The 24,056-nt window shown below is 45.8% G+C and overlaps 2 protein-coding genes across 3 annotated transcripts; one reads left to right on the top strand and one right to left on the bottom strand.

The window, feature by feature from the left end:
* The first annotated feature begins 1,922 nt into the window (after window positions 1-1,922).
* LOC124670124 lies at window positions 1,923-7,216 on the top strand. Of its 2 annotated transcripts, XM_047206626.1 has the most exons (2): window positions 1,923-1,934; window positions 7,019-7,216. In XM_047206626.1, the coding sequence occupies exons 1-2, from the start codon at window positions 1,923-1,925 to the stop codon at window positions 7,214-7,216; spliced, it is 210 nt and encodes a 69-aa protein (XP_047062582.1). The 2 variants fall into 2 exon arrangements, with proteins under 2 accessions (XP_047062582.1, XP_047062581.1); XM_047206625.1 differs by lacking the exon at window positions 1,923-1,934 and having other exon boundaries at window positions 6,980-7,216.
* A 6,122-nt stretch (window positions 7,217-13,338) lies between these two features.
* LOC124673490 (60S ribosomal protein L7-2-like) lies at window positions 13,339-15,878 on the bottom strand. The gene is made up of 7 exons (XM_047209563.1): window positions 15,756-15,878; window positions 15,482-15,661; window positions 14,641-14,738; window positions 14,488-14,545; window positions 14,292-14,371; window positions 13,807-13,909; window positions 13,339-13,717 (listed from the first exon to the last, which is right to left on the bottom strand). The coding sequence occupies exons 2-7, from the start codon at window positions 15,659-15,661 to the stop codon at window positions 13,502-13,504; spliced, it is 735 nt and encodes a 244-aa protein (XP_047065519.1). The 5' UTR covers window positions 15,756-15,878; the 3' UTR covers window positions 13,339-13,501.
* Window positions 15,879-24,056: the final 8,178 nt, after the last annotated feature.

The following is a 24,056-nucleotide window of genomic DNA, read 5'->3' on the forward strand; positions in this document are numbered from 1 at the left end:
TTTGTTTTTGATAATTGATGATAATTTCTATGGACTAATATTTTTATTGAGTTTTTGTTTCAAGGAATACTCTATAGTTTTTTCTTGAAGTCCATTTGTTGGGTTCAAGATAGTTGATGTCAAGAGAGAAGGTTTGGCTCAAAGTCGGTTTCACAATCCTCCAAGTCTCATGAGTTGAACTATTGGTGACCAAGACCTAGAGCATGCAATCAACCGACGTGTTCCGGCTAGAATGAAGTATGAGCATTGCTATCAAGGTCAAGCGGAATGCGGTTATTCTCTCTCCCTCTTATGGTGACGGGTCACGATGTGAAAAGAGAGAGGGAGAGCTCGAGACGGAGTTCGGAAAAGCGCGACCAGGTAGTCTCCTCTTTTCGGTTTTTCTTGGTATAGGACCCCGCACTATTAAGAGGGGTCGGAGTCATTGTTTGGTTCTTTGGCCCAAATCACATTTCTCTTTCATCCCATTCGTTTGGCATCTTTCATCTATTTTATCTTCGCCACCATACGCCTCCTTTGATCCCCTCTATTCCACGTCTTCAAAGGTGGCTCGTATTTTGCTCGGCGTTTGCCATATATTTTCTACCATTTTTTGTTCACCACAAAAATATTTCGCCTCTTGGTTCCATCTTTATTCTCCACAATATTTCACTCTTGCACCCCTTTTTTTGGTACTCTCCTAAAGTAGTCCACATCTCCTTTGTTTTCTACCTCAAGGAAGTCTTTGTTTCCTAGCATTTGCCAAAAGAAAAGTGAGGTAAAAGAGGAGAAAAGGAAAATAAAAGGAGCCAAAACATCAAGTCTAGCCGATCAGACCGTCCCAGGCTGGTCAAACCGGCCGACCCCCTTTTTTCCTCCTCCCGTGCGATCCATAGAGTTGGCCCGGTATGACCGGGCCTCATGCCGGTCATACTGGCCGGCCCATCCCCGCGCGCGCCCCAACCTCCTCCGAGGAGGCTCCTTGTATCCCTCGTTTCATCTTTCCAAGACTCTTCTACTTGCTTAATAAAATGAGGCAAAAATTTAGTCCCTTTAAATAAATATTTTGCTCCTCGCTCGCCCACGCACTGCCCCACGCGCTCGACCGCCTCTCCACATCGCACGCCCCTGTGCGCCGCTTGCTCACCTAGCCCACGCACTCGCTGCTCCCTCGTGTTGCTAGCCTCCACGCGCGATGCAGCCGCACTCGCTCGCCCTGCACTTTCTTACGCCGCTGCCTTTCCCGCTCGCAGGTGAAACATCGCAAACGTATCTATAACTTTTGATGCTCCATACTTGCTTTACATCAAATTCTATATATTTCGTACATACTTCGGGACACTTTTATGTATTTTTTGGCACTAAACTATTGACGAGATGCCACAGTGCCAGTTCCCTGCTTTCTTTTCTTTTCGGTCTCAGAAAAGTTGTATAGAAAATATTCTTGGAATTGGACGAAACAAAATCCAAAGTTTCTATTTTACCGAAAGGAAGACGAAGTCCAGAGGGGGGTCGAAGAAGTGCCCAGGACGGCCAAACCACCCCTTGGCGCGGCCAGACCCTGGCCCACGCCAAGGCATGGTGTGGGCCACCCCAGCACCCCACCGACCTAAATCCTCCACCCATATAAAGCCTTCGACGCGAAAACTCTGAATATACTAGCCTCCGTCCACGAAAAGTTCCATCGCCGCCGCCATTGTCCAGACGAGTTTCGGGGGTCAGAAGTTCCTGTTCCGGCACCCTGCCGGAACGGGGATTGACCCCCAGAGCCATCTCCATCTACTCCACCGCCTCTACTGCGACTCCATGATGGTTCGTGAGTAATTTTCCCCCTGGACTACGGGTTCTCGGCTGGAGCTAGTTGGTACTCTCTCCCATGTACTTCAATACAATGAACTCATGAGCTGCCTTACATGATTGAGATCCGTATGATGTAATCGGTGATGTGTTTGTTGGTATCCGATAAATTGTGGAATTGAGACCAGATTGTTCATCATATTAGCATACTACTGTTATTTAAGATCTTGCATGCTCTCCGGTACTTGTGATTGCCCTGATCAAGTAGTTGCATGTATCTCCAAGAGGGAGTATTTATGCTCGATAGTAGGTTCATGCCTCTAGTTTTCTGGGAGAGTGACTTTAAACTTCTAAGATTGTAGATATGCTGTTGCTACTAGGGAGAAAACAACAATGTTTTATCCAAGGGTAATTCTATTGTTTACTTTACACACATTGTTTAATGTGATTATCTATTGCTTGCAACTTAATACTGGAAGGGGTTCGGATGATAACCTGAAAGTGGATTATTAGTCATAGACGCAGTTGGATTACGTTCTATGTATCATGTTGTAATTGCCCAATTAAATACTACAGTAACTTTATCTTATCACGGCATGCATTGTCATGCCCTCACAATTATCAATTGCCCAACTGTAATTTGTTCACCCAACACATGTTATTTGTCGAGTTACCACTAGTATAGATAGTTGTGAACCCCGGTCCTTCTGTCATCATCATTGCTCTAAAGTCAACTACGCAGTAGAATAATTTTCGGTGCCATCTTCTCTGTGCTAATGTTGTTGTGTTACTATTATCATTGCTGTCATATTACTGCTGCTTTCACATAACCCCCGTTACTAGTGCTTTTCCAGGTGCAGCTGAATTGACAACTCCGATGTTAAGGCTTATAAGTATTCTTTACCTCCCCTTGTATCGAATCAATAAATTTGGGTTTTACTTCCCTCGAAGACTGTCATGATCCCCTATACTTTTGGGTTATCAGCAGGACACGCTCTCTCTCCCTACCGCGCGTTTCCCGCTCTCACCTGTCTTGGTTCCCGCTTGCTGCATCGCACTATCGCGCGCCCACGTAGCCCCGCACCCGCAAGTCAATGCCAGACTAGCGCTTCCTTCGCTTGTTTCCACGTTGCCTAGCGCCTTTCGTCCGCACGACACTGGCCACTCTCGCTCGATCTCATGAGCCGGTACAATGGCCCGTTATACCGGTCAAAATCTTGTTTTCGCTTCTAGTAGGCTGGGCCGGTATAACCGGGCCCAGAGCCAGTTATACCGACCAAATTCAAGGTTTCATTTTATGCCCTTTTTTCCTGCGCGTTTTTTACTCCAATAGCTATATTGGCCATATAAGGCAGTTCCAATTTCATAGATGTCCACCTTTTGCCATTCTAATTGATCTAGATCTATTTTTAAAGGTCTCAAGAACTCTATTGCAATTCCCCACCTCAATTCCTTGATTCCGAGAGATTCGTCCAATGATTTTTAGTGTTGATCCGTGCATCTCAATGATCTCTTCATCCTCTCTCTTTAAACCACACATATTTTGATTTGAGCCATCATACCAATTTAGCTCTCCGATCTTGTAACTCATGGAGGTTGAGCACTCCTAAGCGGTAGTGGTCGCCGGGAGCAATCAACTTGTGATCGAGCCAAAAAGTTTGTACGGGGTTGAAGGTCTCCCTAAGGTCTTCACATAGTGGAAAGGGTTCCTACTTCGTGGAAGGAGCTCACGGAGAACAAGGTGAGCCTTCGTGGCATTTAGCCTCCTTCGTGGTAACCGCAACTCTCTAATGGTGACTAGCTTCCCCTCAAGGAAGTGAACATTGGGATACATCATCGTCTCCGCGTGCTTCGGTTATTTCTGTCCACTTTTTTTGACCTTGAAGTTCTTGATATGCGTATTTTTTTCATATATGGTGCTCCACTTAGTTTGCATTAAGCCACATTATTTATCCGCATAGCCTATAATTGCAAACAAGTCAAGGAAAAATTTGTAGAACCTATTCACCATCCTCTCTAGGTTATCGATATTGAACTTTCGGAAACTTCAACACCAAATAGAAAAATTTAGCAGCAATTCCCCTCAATTTGTCACAAACTAACAATCGGAACTAAAACATCTTCATAGATAGGTTGACAAGCACAATTTCATAATTTCATATAAGAATTTAAACATGTTCTTGGCATGCAGAAGAAGCACCAAAAGAAACAAGCTACATAGTTTCACAAACATGATTGAATCAGACACCAAGCCAATAGAGGGGGCTTCTTTTTGCACCATATGCAGGCTGCTACCTGTGCAAATGAAACATTATTTTTTGTTTTCTTCATTGTCGATGTAGTCTTCTTCATTGGGGTATTTTTCTTGGTTTTCTCTTCTGTTGGAGCTTTCATCACAGGCGTCTTGGTCTTGGTCTTCCCTTGTGTTGTAGCTATCTTCACAAGTGTCTTCTTCTTGGTCGCTGTGTTTGACTTTTCTGGTAATGTACTAGCCTTTTTTCCTACATCAAGAACATATGGTTTAGATGAATATAGATGGATCTGGTAAATCTTCATCTTCAGGTATACCATCATCTAGTGCCACATATTTAGGATCAGGAACCTTGCATGTCTTCTCCATGTGCCCAGGTTCCTTGCATCTCTTATACTTCACTAGTTTCCTTCTAGGTTCTAGCCATTCTCTAATTATTTGAACTATTGGCCTACCAGCCACTACCTTCTGCAAAGGAGGGTGCACCTTGAATCCGAAATCCACATGCATCCACTGTGACTTGTCTATCATGGAAGGGATTCTCCTAGCATACGCCGCCTTGAACTTTTTCACGGAATAGTAATCATCCGCATATGTTTAAATCTCGGCACCATTAACGCTACAAATGAAAGCAAGTGTGTGCACACATGGCTTTCCAGAGACTTTCCAAACTCTACAAGTACATGTGTGGTTTCGTAAGTTGACAATGTGTCTTTTCACAAATTTCACATCCAACAAAGTAACCTCCATCTCTGGAACACAAGGTTATAATCCTCTGGATGTATCACTGGAAATAACACGTCCAGGTGGGGAACCTATAGCTTGATGCAACTGTTTCATGAACCATTCCCAATTGTCATTAGTTTTAGAGTCAAAAACAACAAAGGCAATATAATATGACCAGTTGTGCCCATCTATAGCAGTTGCTAAAGCTAATTGGCCCTTGAATTTCTCATATAGTGTCGTTGAGTCTACACCAACATAAGGCCTACAACTAGCTAGGAAACCATGGATGCACGGTTTGAATGCAACAAACATTCTGTTGAAGTGATATTTATTCTCAGTTTTCAGCAGCTCTATCTCTACAATGCCCATCTACACAGTACACATCCATGTATTGGAGAAAAATGACATGCATGGAGGTATTGGACCAGTGCTTCGTTGGCCAGCCCTTCCTCACTCCAGCCGCCGGCCAGAGCTCTTCCCTTAGGGTTCATTGGGGGCGTGGGTTTTGGATGTGACGAGCGGGTGTCTGGGTTAGCAAATTGACTGTTCCCTGCTAAAAAAAGTTCATATAAGGGTATCGTACACATCCATGTATTGGAGAAAAATGGCATAGGTGGAGGTATTGGATAGTTAGAGTGGCATATCCTCAAGTCCAGTTTTTCTAATGGCATATGTGCAATCAGTGGAATAGAGAGTGGTATAAAACCAATTAACCCTATTGGAAAATAGCTCCGAGGAGAGGTGTGCCATTGAGGATGAATGCTCAGTCTCGGGACGTGGAGGCTGCCAGGGAAAGGTCGACATCACCGGTGCGCCAAGATCCCCATGCGGTGGTTATCCGGCCGAGATTGATGTCACCTACACTTTGGTGGCCAATGCGGAGGGCACCTCTTGCTGGATGGCGTGGCCCGATCCCCATCCATGGTTTTAAACCTCGATTTCAGAACTACTTCAATCACTACCAACATCACCGAATCGCAATGAATTACAGTGATTTCAGTTTTATTTTTGGCTAAAGGGCAAAAAAAATTCTCTTCAAATTCATCAAAATATTTTAATTAATTTTTTTATATTTTAAACGGTGTGTATTACCGAAATCAGTGGAATCTTTTGACCGGAACCTATTTATTTCGGTGTCTAGAGAAATCACTTAAATTCAATGAACTTCGATGAAATGCCACTAAAAATGATTGATCCGCGGCTACACCAGACGCCACCGACCATTCTTGCTCAGTTCTTCCCTCCGGGCTTTGTTCTGAAGGATGGGGATGTTGCATGTGCAGGTAAGGTGGACTCAACTCCGGTGTTCGTTGTTTCACCGGATGTACTCGACGAGGTCACCACGGAGGCGATCCAGGATCCATGGATTGGAGGTGAGGAAGATGGTGCTATGCCGACTCAAATTTCGGCCTCGCTGACAAGTGGGTCTCCCTTGCATGTGAGGGTGGACTATCTGTTGGATCATCTGCGTGGCTACGCCGTCTGTTTGCTCCTCTGTGGATTGGATCATGATACCGCTGGTTCAACGTTGATCCCTCGATCAATCACGTCGCTACCTCATCATGCCCTTCCTCTGCGCCGCCATTGCTATACCTCCTTCTGAAACTTGGCAACTTAAGATAGCCGCCCATTGACACGTAGGAAGGCAGGGAAAACCCCAGCCTGATACTGACACCTGTCGCGGCCGCACATGCGCGTAGCGGTCTCGGCTCGGTCCTGCCTACCTGCGGGGATTTACAAAAAAAAAAAAAAAAACCTTTTGGCTAAGAATTGCACGAAATGGCCCTTGGCTAAACTATTTCACGCTTCTAACCCTTTTGTGTGGCTCCCTTCGCAGGGCGCCACACATTCTGTCATGCGTAGCAGCTCGAGCCTGCCAGTCGACAATGTGTGGCGCCTCTCCCACGGGCGCCACATAGACAGGTGTAGCGCCCTTCGCAAGGACGCCACACAAAAGGGTTAGAGAGGTGAAATAGTTTGGTCAAAGTGTTATTTCGTACATTTTTTCCACAAAAGATTATTTTTGTGTAAATCGCCCCTACCTGCACCCTTTATTGCCCTCCTTCGTCCTCTATATATTTGCTGCAACCAGCTGGGCACTTGCCGCACTCGCAATCCTTAAAAGCTCCAAACCCAAAAGGCCAAAGCTTCCACCTTCCTCGCTCCCTCCTTCCCCCTAACTTCGTCCGGCCGGGTATCTTAAGTTGCCGAGTTTCGGAAGGAGGTATGGCAATGGCGGTGGGTCGGGTGGCCGGCGCGGTGAAGGTGATGTGCGGCGCCGAGGAGGAGCGGGTGGTGGGCACGAGCAAGGCGCCGGGAGCGTGCCCTTTCTGCGGTGGTCCGGTGGTGGCCACCGACGTGGAGAGCGAACGGCGCATCCTCTGCCTCCCGCTATGCCTCAAGAACAAGCGCAAGTACTCCTGCTCCAGGTGCCTCCGCCGCCTCGTCAAACTCTACAGCTAGCTCCTCAATCCATCCATCGACTAGCTCGAGTTCTCTGGTTCTTGGCCGTGGATGCTTAAGCCCGTCGATCAATGGTGACTGATGCGTTCTTCTAGTTTAGAATTTCCAATGAGTACCTATCGAGGTAGTAGATGGTTGATTATTTAGCAGGACCGATGGATTTAGATGTGCTCATGTGCATCGATCACGTGAAGCGCTGCGCGCGACTAGCACTCTGATGTGTTGTGATGTGTAGTAGTGAGGGGTAGTATCTACTACTAGTAGCTAGCTGGTGTCTTGCAGTACCGTCTTTGTAAATGGCGGCAGGGCTCGTACCGGCCACCGCCTGCTTAATGCACAGGCAAGTGTTGGAATCATCTCACTTACCGGCGTAACGACGAAACATCGTCACTCCATGACCATGGCCAGACTCTTCAATTCAGCATTGTAAGTATACGGCTGTCTTTATGTATATTGTACTCCACTACTGATGTACAATTGTACAGTAGTGGCAGTCATAAGTCCAGGCTTTGGCCGGTACTGTCATGCCCATGCGTACTCCAACACCACAGACCGATGCCCGTTGGTTACCTGTTCCTTTCGCGGGCATCTCACGTAAGTACGTACGAGTAAAATCCCCAGGATTCGATTGGTGGGGTGGATTCATTGGCAATAGGATGCGTCTGCGAGGCTGCAGCACTGATGTGCGTATTGGCCGCCGGGCCAATCTGAAGTCGCAAGGGTGCAGCACGACTGTATTAGCACCAGGGAATCATGCATAGATATACATCAGGATCGACCATTTCAGTTTCACTTTAGTAGTGGAGCTAAACTACTTCGTCAGTTGGTCAAAGCCAAAAGAAAATTGCTGCACCAACAGAGTGCCGTTATCTCCAACATGTTTCAGTTATCACTTCCCAGCAGGCCGGCACTAATAAAGATGCGTTCATGCCGTTTTACCACGATTACCCTGATCCAGGATATAGATACGCAGTGTGTATTCTATCCTGACTTCCTGAGGAGAAAAGATTGTGCGTGCAAACCATGCGCGAGCAGCGCGACGCATTTATCAAGTGTCTAATCAGAGATCACAACACATGTAAAACATGAACCAAGCAGGGGCGGAGCCAGTAGGGCGTAAGGGTGGGGCACGCCCCACCCTAAGAAATCGTTCATTTAGCCCATGGTACATATTATCTCAGAGAAAAACGCACCAGGCCCAGCCCATTCAGTGAAAAAGTCATCATATCTCGTCCACCCCGAACTTCCGATTCCCGATCATGTCCTGGTCGATCTCAACATATCGCCCTGAAGGTAGACATGCGGCGTCCTGGCTTCCGATCTGATGGATCTCTCAAGTTAACAGAACTACAAGTCGGAGCAGCGTGCGGCCGGCGGCACTTCAGACTGCAGGTATGCAGGTGAGCACAGCATCACCAGCAAGTTTTTACTATTTGCAAATCAGTGACTTGTTAGATCAGGTTGAGACATTCAACGATAAATCAGAAAGCACACTCTCATGCCAAGGCAGAATCAAATGAGGATTATGTTTTTTCTGTTTCCAGTTCCATTGTATGTGCGCTAGGTGCTAGTCCGTTTCTGCCTAGTGCTAGGTGCTAGCTTCATGTTTCTCTCTTAAATAATTGTGTATTTGGTTCTTTGGGTGATCCGTGAAATAAAAAGTGATACAACGTTATTAGGGGATTGAGTAATTAGTTTGTATTTTTGAGACATCATGGAAAAATTGTTGAACAGGAAGGAACTGGGCACTGCATCTCCTTTTCAGAAACATGCCGCAAAGAAGATCGCGGTATCCTCTACCTGGCTGCTACAAAAGAGTAACTAAATTTATACATGCACATTATCATGTCATGTTTTTTGGTATTGAAAAAAATCTAGTTGCCCCACCCTAGTGTAAAATCCTGGATCCGCCACTGGAACCAAGGGAGACTCAACAACCAGCATTTTTATATGTGAGAAAATGAAGAGGAAGGGAGGAAGGCGGTAGCCGGAGAGAAGAAGGAGGTCCATCGAGAAGCCCGGTCAACTTCCCCCAGCACCTGTGAGAAAAAGACAGGAGGAATACATATTCATGCTTCCATCTGAAGTTCAGAATAGGATTTGAAAATGAATGTAAAAATGCAGATTCATGCACGAATGGTAGAGCCGCCAGTTCGTTCCGACGCGCGGCGGCGCACGCGTAAAAACTGCGCCGCACGAGTAACAGGCAACCGAGCTGCTAGGCTGCTGATTTTTTTAGGGCGTGCTTGGTAGGCTGCATCAATTTTCTGCACCACTAGTGTAGTCGGAAGAACGTTCTTGCGTGTTTCAGACGGGCAATGATCAGAAAAACCACGTTGTTTCGTGGCATGCGTAGAGTTTTTCTTGGCCCGTGGAGATTTGGGCTTTGCCAGTTTGCTAGGTCGATTTTCAGGCCTAGTAGTAGCCTAGAACGGCGTCCATGTTGTTTGGTTACAACCCAAAATCGCTTTAGGTTACCTCTTCCTTTCAGTGGTGAGGTTACGAGCGATCAACAGTAGAAGCAAGAACACAATCATAGACGATACACAACTTAGCACTGATCATAGTCGACATAAGTTCACGACAGACCATTGTTTAGACACGGTCATAGTTTAGGACACAACAGACACGATCATAGTTCAGCACACTTGACACGAACAGCAACTAGACACGACATAGTAGCATCGACACACAACCAGGTAAGCTTCAGACATGATTTTCGAATACGACACACCTGGTGGCATCGCCATGGTACGGGCACATCATCATCACCTCAGTGCAGGTGTGGTCGAAGATGACCACACTGTACTTGAAGGAGGACACATTCTTGAAGGTGAGGAACTGGCATACCTTGAGCTGATGGGCGATGGTGAAGGCCGCCCATCCCTGGTCGATGAATGTGTCATTGCCTTCTCTCCTCGTAGTCATCCTCCAGTTGCATCCAGTGTTGGTGGTGACGATGATGTTGGAAGGGATTTCTCTGAACCACTTAACGAAAGCTTGAGGGATCAGGAGCCGGCCGAAGGTTGGCTTGAAGATGATGCGCAGGAACTGGTTAGGCCCTACGTCGCTGTGGAAGTGGCCGATGTTAGCCGGCCTTCCACGACGCTTCTTCGCCGGTCCCTTGCTGGGAACCTCAGCAGGTGACCCAAGCATGATCTTCTCAGTCTGCCACAAGAACACATGCCATTAGAGGTGTGCCTGCTTACAAGTAGTTTAGTTGAAAACGGACATTGATAACATTAGTAAGGCCTCATACATTGCCTCACACGACAGGCATAGGGAGTGGCCACAAACTAAGTGTAGTGTGCAACGACTGTGGCACACATGACTAAGTTTGAGGCCACCACACCTAGCCTTTCATTTTTCCTTTGTTTAATCATTGGCCAACGGAAATTAGGTCTCGTACATTTGGTCACATGGCAGGCAGAGGAACTGTCCCCAAACTAAGTCTAGTGTGCAGGGACACTAGCACACACGACTAAATTTAAAGGCAGCACCTTGCCTTCCATTGTGTCATTGTTCAATCATTGGCCAATGCAGTAGACAAACCAAAAGTAGGCCTCATATATAGGATCACACGACAGGCAAAGGGACTGTCCGCTAACCTAGTCTAGTGTGCAAGTAATATTGCACACACGACTAAGTTTGAGGGCAGCACCCTGTCTTTCATTGTGCCATTGTTCAATCATTGACCAATGCACTAGACAAACCAAAAAGAGGCCTCATATATAATATCACACGGCAGGAAGACGCACTAACCACAAACTAATTTTAGTGTGCAACGAATATGGCACACATGACTAAGTTTGAGGGCAGCACCCTACCTTCGGTTGCGCCATTGTTCAATCATCGGCCAATGCGGAACTGAAGAAGCAGAAACATGCTAAATAAGGTAGCAGAAGCCTCATACTATGAATACATATATATGGAGGATATGTTTGATCAGAACTAATGGCATGGTCATGTTCGGTCATGCCATAGGTTCTGATCAATCATCTCCTCATACTATGATCTCAAGTTATAATTAGCGGCATAGTTCAATTAGAAACATCACAAGTAGCAGTTCAAATTGAGTACATTACGAGTGGTACTTAGGGTACATTAAAAATTCTACTTGGTACATTACAAATTATCCTAGAGTACATCTAGAATACATTTATCACTCATCACAAATAGCCCTCATCCTCTTGAGATTATCCTTGATTGCAAAATTCAGTTGGAGCAGATCGTATATGTTATACTCTAGCTTTCTCTTCTCAGCATCCAAAGCTTTTCTTTCTGCATCTCATTCTTGTTTCTTAGCCCCATCACTTGTGCTTGTGTTATCTACAGATTCTTGAGCAGAGCAACTTCGTTCTTCAAGTCCTCCCACTCCTCTTGCGTCTCAGAACAAACTAGCGTGACTCAGCTTAATATTCTGCACATCAATCACGACATGGTAAATCCCAGCACAAAAAAAAAACCTTCCCCTCTTTGCATGCACAGTAAACTCTGGCAGTTTGACCAATCCTCAGACAGAAAAATAACAATGCCCCGTAGCAAATTTTCTCTAAAGTTTTTGGTTGGACGCAACGCAGTGAAATCTAGGGTTTGGGCTGATTCAAATTTGCACTATGAAAATCTGTTGCGTTACCAGAATCTCTGTCAGCTTGGTACCCCTTTGGTTCAGATTCTAGTTTTCGAGTAGTGAATCTGGCCGTGGAATCTCAACCGAACACAGCCTATGTCCATTCTTCAATAGGAACCTAGGTCTTGACAACCTTATTTGATAATAAGATATGTTCCTTGTTGATCCCTGCTAACCCCGCTTGATGGATCCTACGCGTTCATTGGCTTCTGGGTCTTCTTGTTATTGCAACTATTCTGAGCTTGTGGGTCTATTTCATGCTGCTTTTCAGACAAAAATTATTCTAGCATATATATAGTGAATAGCATCAAATCAACATAATTTAGAAAACTATATATTAGTAACGAAAATTCTGATACAATTCAACATAGAAGGGAAATTAGCCAACATCCCCGGAGGACAAACTAATTAATAAACATTCTTTAGTAAACCTTTGCAAAACTATAGGCTTAGTTTACACACTGTCACAAACTCAGAGATATATAAGTCAAATATCAACCTTATGCATGGTAAAGTAATATAATAGCTCTTTAAAATAAATATTGACAATCTATGTGAACCCTGGTGACCATGGTACTAGGAATGAAGTAGAATGTGAACCCTAGTGACCATGGTACCGAGAGATATACAGGTCAAATCTCAACCTTATGCCTTGTAAAGTAATACAGTATAATACAGTAGCTCTTTAAAATAAATATTGACAGTGTATTTTCTATCAGATGAAAATAATTAACCCCTGCATAACTTCAACTAGAATTTTACTTTACTACATAAAGTTTACCTTAGAAAAGGAAGACCAAAGGAAGTGGGACGAGGGGGTGGAGGGTGGCGATGAGCCAGGCGCAAGCTGGCGGCGAGTAGTGGGTTGCCGGCTCAGCTGTGGCGGCGTGCCCTATCGAGGGACATGGAGAAGTGAAGGACTGGTGCTCTATTTCGTTTCGCTCTTTTTTTTTTTTGCAGGAGGGACGGGGCAGGCTCCGCGAAAGCTTTCCGTGAGACCATCTAAAACACACGGCCCGTCCGCAACGCCGTTTGGCAATTTTGACGGACACACGAAGAATCCTATTAACATATGGCCCAGATTTCATACAGTTATGCGTTATGCCCAAAGACCTGAAGAGAGATCAGAGCATGTGAATGCATGGTGGGAAAATCACGAATTATACCCAATCAACCTCCCAGTTAAATGATATATCAACATATACTGTTTTCCAAGTTTTGTGTTTTCTGACTAAAATAAAACTTCTACAAATGCGGCGCCATAGCAAGCTGCTAACTAACCAGGGTACTGCAACCCTATGAATATAGTCTAGCATCAGGACTGGATTAACGTAGGTAAGCTAATGAACTCAAAACACTGGAGTGCCCCCTTCAAATTCACAAAATTGAAGAGCTAAATCACTTATGGTGCTCAAGCAAATCAACAAGGGAGGTGATCAAGCGTGATTTCTAGCAAAACAAGGTAGACAGTAAAGCACAAGCATACACATCAGAATGTAATTCTGCAGTCTCAAATAAAAGGCACAGATTTTCATCCACATGTCCAGTTCTGAATACCAAAATTTCATGCATATTAATAATCCACTTCCTAATGTAAAATAAGATCAACACAGAGAACATCCTTCGAGCACAGGGCATTATGGATGCAGATCAACCTAGTTCATCCTTCTAACGAGCTGGTTGATGTAGTTCTCACGGTTACCAGCATCACCACCCTCAACATAGTGGTTCCTCTTCTTCTTCAGGCCACCGAGTGGCGCCTTCAGCTTGAATGGCCAGAGGAAGTTGTTGGCCTCCTTGAAATGTGGGCCAACAGTCAAGATCTCGTGAACAAGATCCTCAATGCAGATGATGTTGTGCTTCCCCAGGCCCTGGTTTAACACAAAAATGGAAATGATCAACTTAGTATGGATGTGCAAGATAGAAGGGCCACAAGGGAAGCAAGGCTCAAGATTCAAACCTCCTCAATGACTCTGTTGTTGGACAGAGGAATCCTTTGCTTGTTGAGCTTTCCATAACCCCTCTTGTAGATCAATTCACGAACACTCTTCAAGTTTGGGTACCTAACAAATAAGGAAATTATACAGGTTAGCAACAATGCAGCTGTCATATCAATTATGCAGTCATCCAATTCTTGAATCACTACAGATATTGGTGCTTAGATCTAGAAACAGGAAAAAAAATGCTTGCCTAATGTATGTTCTAACATTTGACAACAGCTAAACAAATATAATAGCTGTGGACAGAATAAAATGCAGGTTTGGCGTCTGTTTCATTCTACTCATTTAGTAAGACTTTGAACTATCAGCAATGGCTAAACAAGAAAACCTGACGTAGTGAGATTGTATAGTAGACAGTTGATACCACACTAATAAATTCGTCAAATCAAAACAATTACAGTTAAGCTGATGAACTGTATCACAATTACTCGAGTGAACAACATACCCATATGCAACATATGGCTCAACCCTGCGGAGCATGTTAATGGTGGCCTTGTTGACCTTAAGGAACACACCATTGAAGATCTGCAAAAGCAAAGATTTAGAACAGTAATCAACAGCAGCTACAACTTTCAACACAGATGTATTTCACATTCTAAGCAACAGATGAAATCAAAGAAGCAACTAATTGACCAACCAACCTGCCTCAAACGCAGAAGCTGCAAGATCTTCTTTGTCTTTGGGTGCATGGCATTGATACTGCAGTGAAAACAATCCCAAAAATTAATATCAAATATGAAACATTTCCAATGTCAGTATAGATACAAATATATTGTGGCAAGGTGGTGCCTTACCCACGGATACGGACAACAAAGAGCAGCTTTGCCTCAGGACTGACATAGAACCCACCCTTCAGCCGGGCCTCGCGCTTAAGCTGCACCAGCTCCTTGTCCTGGTCACAACACCCACATTAGCATATCCGTATGCAGTTCAGTGCTTAACAAAGTATTAATTCTTTCAGTAGTAGAGCACAATTTATTAATGATTCCACTGGGAAGGACTCGGAAACATCTCAATGATAACTCAGTATAGAAATTGGAACTATCTGCTGGTGGTGTAGTCATGTATATATTGGAAATAAACCGAACAGTATCAGTCATAGAAGTAGCACACCAGACTCAATCGCAATGGCTAAACAACTATCAAAGCTTTATCAATCCTAGATGAACATTACTGGCACCAATACACATAACATTATAAAAATGGTCGAGTGTGAATATAACTTGAATTTATGTAAAAACTATCACAGGTCATTAGTTCTAACATGGCATGTAAAACATGTAAACATGCGATAAGAGCAACAGGCGCTGATCGGCTGTGCACAAATGGTAGCTCGTACAAATGCATAACTAAGTTCAGTTACTACTAGCTAGTAGCAGACTGCATTTCTAACTTCTAAGAACAGCATGGCCATAGGGAATAATCAAATTTCCACTGGACAACGTGTCAGAGCGTAATCAGCTCTTAACCTATATCAAAGACATAACGCACTGGGTACACGGACCAAAGCCTAATCAGTTCTAGATCCGCACAACGCAAGTTCCGTGGCTCAAAAAGTAAAGTTCGCGGCTCAAAAAGTAAAGTCCGCCTCCCCGAACGACTTCGGATCGAGCGTGGCATGAGCAGCGATCTGACCTGGGATTCGTACTCCTCGGCGTACTGCTTGGCGCGGGCGAAGATGACCTTGCGGTTCTCGCCGGCCTGCTTCTTCTCGGCGACGGCCTTCTCCTTCTTGTCGGCGGCCCAGAGGTCCTCCCTCTTCCTCTTGCGGAGCACCGACTCCGGCACCACCACCTTCGCCGCCTCGGACGCCATCTGCACGGTCGCAGACAAACAACTACCCGTCAGCCCAGAGGTCGGATCGAGACGAGGAGGAGGCCGGTGATGGCTTCGGGCAACGAGCGCTTACCTCGACGAGCTGAGCTTCGGGGGAGAGGAGACGGCGGGGGTATGACGAGAGGCGGCGGCGGTGAAGGAACTGAGAAAGCGGATTAAGTAGGAGAGGTTTCGTCGCTAGGGTTTGGCAGCGGGATCCGACGGCTGCGATTAGTTTGATGTGCACGCGGCTATGCTGCCGAAGTTACTTGCTTCTTTATAAACGGGCTCTCGTGGGCTGGGCCAGTGCCTCTTGGTCTTCCATTTGAAGCGAATGGGTACCGGACCGGGAACCCATTCGATAACTCGGCCTGCAACCTTTGTTAAGGCCATGAGAAGGCATTGCTCAGTCTCTCTAAAAAAAACATATCTTTTCTTTTTTGCAAAGCACGGTACAGATGTATACGCTCAAAAATTCGTATATATACTCGTCTCCAAAAATGCATGCACATACAGTCTACCCCTATGAGTACGTCCAAGAGACTAAGTTTAAAAAAATGGATTCGGCGGTCAAAGAGCGAGAGGGAGAGATCCGCCTCCACATCATTTTGGCTTCATCAATGCCTTTGAATTAGAATCCATGAAGGCTTGATGGTTCTCAGTTCTCGAGAATTCCTACCGTGCCCGTTTGTACTACTTTGGAATTTTGGCATAATAATGATTATTCTATTACTATTACTTATGTTTACAAAAAAAAACTTGCGACTATTCTTAGAACTCATTTGACATCCACTTCGTTTCATTTGGCAGAAATAAAATAAAGTGACATTGATGATATCATTTTATTTGTCAAATCCACATAAATGTCATGCTACCAAAAGAAACTAAGGTTATATGCATGGCATGAAAACGATGAAATTTTCAAATGTATTATGTAGCCTATTCCATGGCAGCCAAACAAGCCAAACTTTGAAACTATAAATGGATTCCTTGATTCCAGCCAAAACAATGAGAGCCAAACGACTAACGAGCTCTCTTTTTAACAGGAAAAACTATATTAACATTAGAGCTCATAGTACAGCATCTCTCAGCGACAAGGCGTCGAGTGGGGATCAAAGGTGTATAAATGCACAAAATGAAAGAAAGATGACCTAAACACTTGTAGTAGATACCGAAAATTGCATATGAAGCTAAACAGCGATCGTTTATCCATCGACAACACGGACTTAATATTGCTGCAACTTTTTAAGAGCCTTCATCGTGCTCCATGCTAGAATACCCCATTAGTGGCTCTCCCAATGGTTTATCCGACGTATGCAAACGAGCTCTTAAAAGGAAAGATGAGTCCACTAGCACGGACGCTAATGGGATAGGAGGTCTGAAGCGCTAAAGCCAGACACTTTAGCATGTGATGCTGCCAACAACCAAAATTGTGTGAGATTAATGCAAGTAGTTGCACGCCATGAGTAAGATAGAGAGAGGTGGAATGAAGGGTTGAAAAGCCTCTGTTTGAGCGTCCATTTTGTAATCAACAAGTCCTGAACTTTGGAAGCTGCAAGAAAATCAAACAAAACAAACTGCAAGAAAAAAACAGTCACACTCGGACATGGGATTTCACACTGGCAAGAGGAAGATCCGTTTTGCGTGGTGTCACTCATGCGCAGGCCCAGCGGCACGAGGAGACAGGCAACAGCGAGGGCCCGTACCATCCCTGTCTTGAGCACGAGCGATACGCGTCGACATGGACACTTGAGACGCAGCGGAAGAAACGCACCGAAACTAATAGCGTGGATGCGGTCGGAAGGAGACGTCGTTGCCGACTGGACATGTTAATTCAGTCCGCTGCCTACAGTGGCGAGCAAGGAGAGCTTGATGTAAACAAGGCAATGGGAGCACACTGCACACTGCTAAAAGACTGATAGGCCGGTTTGCCAGCCAAAATGTGACTAGAGCTGATCGAACTGTTTCTACAGTATACAGGTGTGTATGTGAATGTATGACCTGTCATCATGGGAACCAAAGTCATGTTTAGTCCGATTGGCCCGAGACATTAGACAAGCAACGTACGACTGCGCTTCAGCGTTTCCAATTCGCGTGGCACCTTTGCAATCGTCCTACCATGCTCCACCTCCACTGAAGGTGTGATATACAGCGATGGCAGCTCAACGAGAACGATGCGGCAGCGGATAATCCGGGACCGCAGCTCACGAAGCCGCTCGGAACGGAAGAGAAGGGTATTTGCGTCGAATGCGTCTCGTTTTCATGGGCTCATCAATCAGCACGTGGACCGGAATGTTTTTTCGTGTTTTCTGGGGTGTGTTGTAACTCTAAAATTGGCTAATATATCTGGGGTGTTATCCTGTTAAGCTTCATGCGCTAGCCACTTGAACCAAAAGTCTGAACTGATGGAAAGGACTAGGCAATCTACATATACATTTCACAACACCCCCACTCGCGTGTGACGGAAGAAGAGAAAGTCAGCACGTGAAAGAAGAAGAGCGCACCGAAACAGCGGTGGCTAAAGAGGGGGGCAACAACAATTTTTAGGCTTAATTGCGAAAACCATGTAAGAGGGGGGCAACAACAATTTTCAGACTTAATTGCGAAAACCATGTGAAAGCCAGGATTTGAACTCGAGACCTGGGACTCTGATACCATGTTAAGCTTCATGCACTAGCCACTTGAACCAAAAGTCCGAACTAATGAAAAGAGCTAGGCAATCCACATATACATTTCACAACATTATCCACAAAATAAAATTATACATGTTCAAAAAATACAAGGATGCACAAGTTTAAAACAAGAAATGCATATTATGGTTGTTGATGGAGAGCGGTAATAGGACAATTTTGCCATGATATTTACTCATCTAAAAGTTGTGACACCAAGGGAACTAAGGTGTGTTCAATGCGGAGACATTGTTAGTACAGAGTTTTTCTTTTGGGGGGACATTGTTAGTACAAAGTTAATCTTTTTTTTTTTGAACAGGAGAGGCCCGAAGGACCTAGAGCTTCATTATCAGTGGTGGAGTTAGAATTACAGAAAGGGTCTTGAAGAAAAGGAAAATTACAACCCGACCCACACTTTTTGCAACAAAGCCCTTTGACCAACGCAAGAAAACGCGATCAAGGCCAGCTCCTAATCCACCACCATCGAACTCGCCGGAGCCAACCTCCATGCCGCCGGGGACGAAACCACTTGGGGCATGGAGACGGGAGCAAACTCCGACGATGCTGATGAGCCTCCGCGAAGATTGGAGGTTGAAGAAGTCCTGCAGACGACGAGCAAAAGCCGGCTGAGGAAAGAGGGGCTGCCCTACGGCCATGAAAGACGGCGATAGTGGCGCCGTATGAATCCTCCTAGGGTGGAGGGGCCGCTCTTCGGCCATCAGATCCGGCGACAGCGGCGCCGTGTGATACCTCCGACAAGAAGCCTGTATACTCCCCTGCTGCGGACTCAGCGGCCAGACACGAACAGCGCGCACCTCAGTCTCCCTTCCGCCACCACCACGATGACGGGAGAAGAGAGAGTCACCTCTGCATCGGCTGTCGCCAGATCCAGCAACAGCAGCCATGACTCCGAATCCTAGATCCAGAGCCCTGGCCACCTCTTCAAGCTTATTCTCGGACAGGGAGAGGAAGATCTTGCGCGGCGACCACCAGCACCACGCCGCTGTCACCAACATGATCTTCATCACCGGCCACCCAACGCCGCTTGGAAGCGCGAGCAGCTCTCCATCCGCCGGCATATCGCCATACTCCACTAGGGGAACAGAAACTAAACCTAGACTACTATCTACGGAGAGGGACCGGCCTCCCCTCTCCCAGTCACTCCGGCCGGCGAGGCCGCCGGAGGAGAGGGAGAGGGGAGCCGGCGGAGAGCAAAAGACTCTCAAGGCACTGTTCACTCACGAGAGGGGGAGGGGGAAATTGTAGCGCAATTGTTGTTCCGATGTACAAAGTTAATCAAAGAAGAGAAAAAACAATGTAATCCGAGGACCGTTGTTGATTGTCAGTGCAGAGTTAATCTAAGAAGATAAAACAATGCATACAGACTGAATTCTTGGTATTTCATTGTTTTTATTAATCATACACCTATTCGGAGTGTGGCGTTTTGGAGGCCGAGCTACATGCAGCTTTTTATTTTCAAAGCATCAAAATTCATATTTCCAAGTTTCAAAAGTTCCAAAAAAAAATCCTAGCCAGTGTAAAATTTCAATGCAAACTGATTTATATTCTAGGCTACACGAAATTGAAAAAACTCTGACAAAATTAATAGTCTTGAAATATGTACTATTCATTAAAATTTGTCAGAATTTGTTTTTTTGTGTAGCCTAGAATATAAAGTAGTTTGTATTGAGATTTTACACCATTGTAGTATACAACATTGGCTATCTTTAGAATTATGATTATAATTTTTTAAAAAAAATTGAAATACAAGTTTAGAGTGTTTACTTCGTCAATTTCAAGATCCAATCCGCCGGCTTAGTCTTCTAAAGGTGCTCATAGGGATAGAGTGTATACGCGTGTATATAAACATCTGCGTTTGTAGTGTGTTTCTCAAAAAAAAAGCTACGCGTAGCTCGACTTCCATTTAAAATTTCCGTACCTATTCACCGGTTTAAAAGTTGTACTAATTAGTTCTTTAGGGGCCGTATGCGCACGTGCTTTTGAAGTAACTAGAACGTGTTTGTTTAGTTTCGTAAAGGTAAAATGGTATTATTGTTAAATAGATTGTCTAGTTTTTTCCGTCAGATCGATCTTTTGAAATAGTTGGTTAGTGCATAAAAGCTTAATAATTGTAATCAATTCACGAGCGGTAATGGTCACATGTTGACTTGTCTTCGAGCGTTAGACGTGAGCGGGGATGTTAAACTGTATAACTGGAATGTCTAGCTCTTTTTATCAGATCATTTTTTTTTTGGAATAGTTAGTTAGTGCATTAAAGCATACCAACTGTAATCAATTAACAAGCGGTTATCGTAACGACAAGGGAAATTTGCAAATTTGTTTGGTTCACGTTACGGAAAGGAATAGGCAGCATATGACTCTTTAAAGGATCATGAACACCATAAAAATCCTAAAAAATAACGCTAATCTAACCAAAGATATGGAGGAAGGGCTCCAAGGTAGCGAGAAAGAGGACGATCTAATCATGATGTCCTTTTCAGGAAGATAGAGCCGTTCGAGCGGCACAAATATTTGAATCCATCCTCCTGTATGTACATGCTTGGTTAATTAGTCAAGCCGAAGGCGTCACGGAGTAGTCGGCAGCGAACACGCAGGGAAAGCGGGGCTAGACGTAGAGTGCAGGTCGACAACGTTGAATCTAAATTAAAACGAGAAAGGCAGCAGAGAGGGGTAGCGTGCTGCGCGCGTGTCCGCCGACCAGACTGGGAGGGACTCCGGAGCCTCGACAGGTGGAGTACTACAGTAACAGTTTATTGTGTACAGTGTACTAGCTCGCTGTTGCCCGGATGCAGAGCGAAGAAAAGACGGTGCGCTAGCTAGCCCGCACGACACGTCGCCGTCTCAAGTTTCTCACTGCTTTGGGCGCGTCGTGGTCTGTCCTGCCAGGCCACCTGCTACGATTCGTGCCAGTTCGCAGCAGGGCCTCTGCTCTTCGGCCTTCTTATTTTTCTGTTTTCTTCGGTCAAACTCATCGCGACCTCGCCGGACGGCCACCTGGCCATGTACAGTAGCACAATGCAGTGACAATTAGCAGCTGATTTGGCTACCCAGTGTTGCAGCACTTTTCCTCTCTGATCAGGTCATCTAAGTGCATCTCCAGCGGGGCGACGCATTTTAATATCTACGAGCGTCCGTTTGTATCGCGCTGCGGACGTAAAAAATGACCGTTTATCCGTTTGCGTCTGGGGTCTGCTCCAGCGGGGCGACGCATTTTTTTCCTTTTTTCTATCTTCTCCATTTAAACATAGTTTTAAATATAACATTTTGAAACATGATTTTACACAAACTAACACATAGTTTGGAACATGGTTTACACAAACTAACACATAGTTTGAACCATGGTGGACACAAATATAATTTTTTTTTAAAGCCAGTTCTCTTGATTTTCGTATGTTCGCTGCCAAGAAAGAACATTCAAGGGCACACCCAATCACCCAAACTGGAAAATCCAGCGGGAGGAGATGGTGCCCTTGTTGGCTCTACCGATAAGGCGAACATCCAGAAACCTCGACTACTGGCTTCGTCTGGCCCGTAGCCAGATTCGCTGCAAAGAAAGAACACTCAACATTCTAACTATCGGTGTCGGAGCCGGAGTCGTCGGTGTGGTAGTGCCTGCGGCAGGCTGTGTTGTCGAACACCTTGACGATCATCTCGCCGTCCCCCTCGTAGAGGAAGGTGAGCTGGCAACGGGGCTCGAGCTCGAGGTCACGGGCGAACTTGTCCCACCCCGTGTGCAGGTACATCTTGCCCTGCCCGTCGAACAGGACCTTCACGGTCCAGCGGCGAGAGTTGCGGCCGGCCTCCCGTAGCCGCAGCCGCGCCGGCTCGACGCCGTTGACGAACTCGGCGAACTTGTCCGGTAGCCGCTTGATGACGAGTGGGTCGTCGTCGATGCGGAGGAGGAACTCGAAGCGGCGCTCCTCCTGCGAGGACGAGGAGGGCGCGGGCGACGGCGAGCGTGGGGCCGTAGGCTGCTCCACCACGGCGGCCCCTGCCCGGCCACGGGGCGCCCGAGGGCCGCGGCCTCGACCGCCTCGCCGGCCACCAGGACCGGCCATGGACTTCCTCGCGGGCTTGGCTGCGTCGCAGGAACACCTAGACGGCGCTACGATCGAGCTTTGTGGCGGCTAGGGTTTCTTTGGAGGAGTGGATGAGGAAGAAGAACGCGCGCCCCTTTATATAGGCCGGCGGCATGCGGTGACCGCGGGACGCGTGGCGTCGACATTAACGTGGTTGGCGGAGGTGGGCGACCGCTCGGCAGCCGAGGCATCGTCTCCATTAACGTGGCGCAGAGTGCCGAAGCGACGCAGCGACGCAGTCACTGGCGCGTTTGACAAGACGCATCGACGCAGGGTCGCTGCCAGGCGGACCCGACGAAACGTCCGCCAGACGCGAGCAGGCGTTTCCGGACGTCCGCAGAGACAGCATCTGAGGCGCATATTTGGGCCAGGTTTGCGTCTCCGCGGATGGCCCGGTCACTTTGCGTCGCCCCGCTGGAAGTGGTGTCAGACACATTTCCGGTCACGGCGGACGAAAACGGCCGCTGAGCGTCCGTTTGCGTCGCGCCGCTGGAGATGCCCTAAGGCTGGTCATAGTGGTAAGTATCATGTATAGTATCATGCATATGATATTTGTGTATGATACTATCTCTATAGTGGTTAGTATCATGAAGTAGTATCATAGTCATGCTATATTTATTGCTTTTTAGAATCTCAATTCGAATTTGTGCACGGTATTAACTTTTCTCGTGACATGCGCTATGATACAATATCTACCTATGTTACTCTAATCTTCTCTCTCCTTCTTAATTAACTGCCACATTAACATTTTTATGGGACTAATGTGCATAATACTAGCTATGACACTAACACTGTAACCAGCCTAATCAGCCTCCAGTGTCGATGCGAGTCACCGCTTGGACGTGCATTCTCAACTAATATCTCACCTGTCTAGTCGGCAAACTCCTGTCCCCGTCACCAAATGCCAAAGGTGGATGGGCGCTACATGGACCAACACCAACTAGCCCGCCGCTGTCTCACCAGCTCGCCAGAAGGCCACGTACCACCAGCTCTGCATGCTGCTGCCCCACGTACGCACCTCTCCGTCGGCCATGTCGGCTCGCAATGAGAAGCATCCTAGAGCAATCATGCATACAATACTGCTACTGTATATCATATTATCTTCAACGATGCATACTTCCATGTACTATTATCGTAGGCTAATTTTCTTTATTGATTCGTAGAACCTCAATACAAACATGTCTACAAGATTTATTTAGATTTAGTTTTTCTTGTTCCACATCCTATGATATGTATCTACCTATGATAGTACTATTATCTTTTTTTTAATTGATGTGACATACCACATTTTTAATGCATATGATGTAGTATGATACAGCCATGACACTACACTAATCTTAACATAGTCATTGTTTTAACAGCAATGTTAACACTGCACAGCATCCGTTGCAGTTCAGTCATTATGCGATAATAATAATGCCACGTCAAATTCCCTTCTACAGGAGCGAGAGGACATTCGAGACGCACCACGGCTAGACATGAGTATACTACAGTACTACTCCCTCCGTTCTTTTTTAATTGACTCGAATTTAGTACAAGTTTGTACTAAATCCGAGTCAATTAAAAAGGAACGGAGGGAGTACTTTTTAGTGTGGCGGGAGCTCGATCTTTTGGCGCTTTCCGAGG

This window comes from Lolium rigidum, chromosome 7, assembly GCF_022539505.1.
Source record: "Lolium rigidum isolate FL_2022 chromosome 7, APGP_CSIRO_Lrig_0.1, whole genome shotgun sequence".
NCBI classification, from domain to species: domain Eukaryota; kingdom Viridiplantae; phylum Streptophyta; class Magnoliopsida; order Poales; family Poaceae; genus Lolium; species Lolium rigidum.

Coding starts and splice junctions, on each gene's coding strand:
- LOC124673490 (XM_047209563.1), bottom strand. CDS start 15,661: ATGGCGTCCGAGGCGGCGAAGGTGGTGGTGCCGGAGTCGGTGCTCCGC. Junction 14,546..14,640: donor TTTGTTGTCCGTATCCGTGG/GTAAGGCACCAC, acceptor TTTTCACTGCAG/TATCAATGCCATGCACCCAA. Junction 13,910..14,291: donor GAGCCATATGTTGCATATGG/GTATGTTGTTCA, acceptor CTTATTTGTTAG/GTACCCAAACTTGAAGAGTG.
- LOC124670124 (XM_047206625.1), top strand. CDS start 6,980: ATGGCAATGGCGGTGGGTCGGGTGGCCGGCGCGGTGAAGGTGATGTGC.